We start from the raw sequence: 2042 nt of genomic DNA, 5'->3' as shown, positions 1-2042 counted from the left end.
TGTTAAATTGTATTTGTATTGTGACATGTACTATAAAATAATTATCAATTTCTCTGTATCAACACTGGCCTTTAGTATGATATCTAAAGACACTTCCATAAATGCATCTATTACTGCTCCAGACAACCAACTGAAAAGATGGTTGTTTTTGTATAAACAGAAATCCTTTATGTTCACTGGCATCATGCTATTCAAGTTCTCTTCTATTTGCTTGATAGACAAGAAGGTTGCTAATTAATATATACAAATTTATCACTAAAGTTTTATTACAACAGATGAGTATTACATAATCAACTAACTATTTTTCAGTCTTAGTTAAACTAAGAATAATCAAACCAAAAGAAAAGGCAAATAAGCAGAGGCAAATTCTGATAAACTTTTCTTTGAGTAAGATCAGCCAATCTACTGGTAACAAATTAAAGTGAATGAGTGATAAATACATACAAACAAACACACACACACACACACACACACACACATATATATATATATATATATATATATATATATATATATATATATATATATATATATATATATAGATATATATATAATAGATATATATATATAGATATATATATATATAGATATATATATATGTGTGTGTGTGTGTGTGTGTGTGTGTGTGTGTGTGTGTGTATTTTTTTTTTTTTTACTCTACAACTTCCAGTATGCTTAGATTAGTCCCTCGACGCCTGTTCTTCAAATGTGCCTGAAAATACACAATATTTTTTATAAGAGAAATTAAATGATATATCACAACCTTGGTAATGCAAAAAGAGAAATTTAGCATCCAAAAAGTGATGTTGCAGATAACATACTACTGAATCATAATGTTGACTTGAGTAAAACCTTATAAATATACAGTCACCTGTACACACGTACACAAAGCAGCCCATGAGCAAGCACTCATCCACATCCTCTATACGTGCCAACCCACACTAACTAACAAAGCAAATACTCAAAGAAAAAATGAAAAATATGTACCTATAACTTCTAAAAAATATAAATAATTACCTGTAATATATCAACAAAGGCATCTCTTCCAAGCAATTCGTAAGCAACCCCTAGAATATGACTGATGGCTTTGTGGAACACTTCTCCTCCGAAAGTAAACATATTGTGGCCAAACTCCAGCCCCATTCCTTGGAAAGAGAAAAAAACAAGTTGTACTCAAACTCAGAAGCATCATTTCCATTATTTTCTTTCTTTTTATGGCTTATCATATATATATGTATATATATTTTCATTCATCAACCATTGAGGGTCCGTTGTTGGACGTAGGCCTTCCCCAATTGTCTTGTATATGTATACGTATATATACATATACATATATATACATATACATATATACACACAAATATATATGTATAAATACACATATTTATACATACACATATATATATATATACATATACATACATACATATATATATATATATATATATATATATATATACATATACATACATATATATACATATATATATATATACATACATATATATACATACATACATATATAATCATACTAGAATATACATACATACATATATATACATACATACACATACATACATACATATATATACATATACATATATATATACATACATACATATTATATATACGTTATATATATACATATATAATTATAAAATATAATATATATATATATCAATATATATATACATATATATTACATTATATATACATATATATATATAACATATATATATACATATATATATAATATACATAATTATACAATATATATACATATATAATACACATATATTTATATATACATATAATATATATCACATATATATATAATATACATATATATATATATACTACATATCTGTATATATACATATATAGATATACATGTATATATATATACATATATTATATATACATATATATCACATATATATATACATATATATATCTACATATATATATACATATATATATATATATACTTATACATATATAGTATATATATATATAATATACATATATATATCTATATATAT

At 23.6% G+C, this 2042-nt stretch overlaps 1 protein-coding gene across 2 annotated transcripts in view; it reads right to left on the bottom strand.

Moving 5' to 3' along the window:
• Positions 1 to 622: 622 nt before the first annotated feature.
• The window catches only part of LOC119581809 (histone PARylation factor 1-like), a 16035-nt gene continuing 14615 nt past the window's right edge, over positions 623 to 2042 (bottom strand). For both annotated transcript variants that reach the window (XM_037929951.1, XM_037929944.1), the window contains exons 8-9: positions 1018 to 1145; positions 623 to 712 (exon numbers count right to left, since the gene is read on the bottom strand). In XM_037929951.1, coding sequence (XP_037785879.1) covers positions 653 to 712; positions 1018 to 1145 — 188 coding nt within the window. In that variant the 3' untranslated portion in view covers positions 623 to 652. The remainder of the gene's footprint in view (positions 713 to 1017; positions 1146 to 2042) is intronic.

Source organism: Penaeus monodon, chromosome 2, assembly GCF_015228065.2.
Source record: "Penaeus monodon isolate SGIC_2016 chromosome 2, NSTDA_Pmon_1, whole genome shotgun sequence".
NCBI lineage: Eukaryota > Metazoa > Arthropoda > Malacostraca > Decapoda > Penaeidae > Penaeus > Penaeus monodon.
This window is presented reverse-complemented; position numbering and strand designations above follow the sequence as displayed.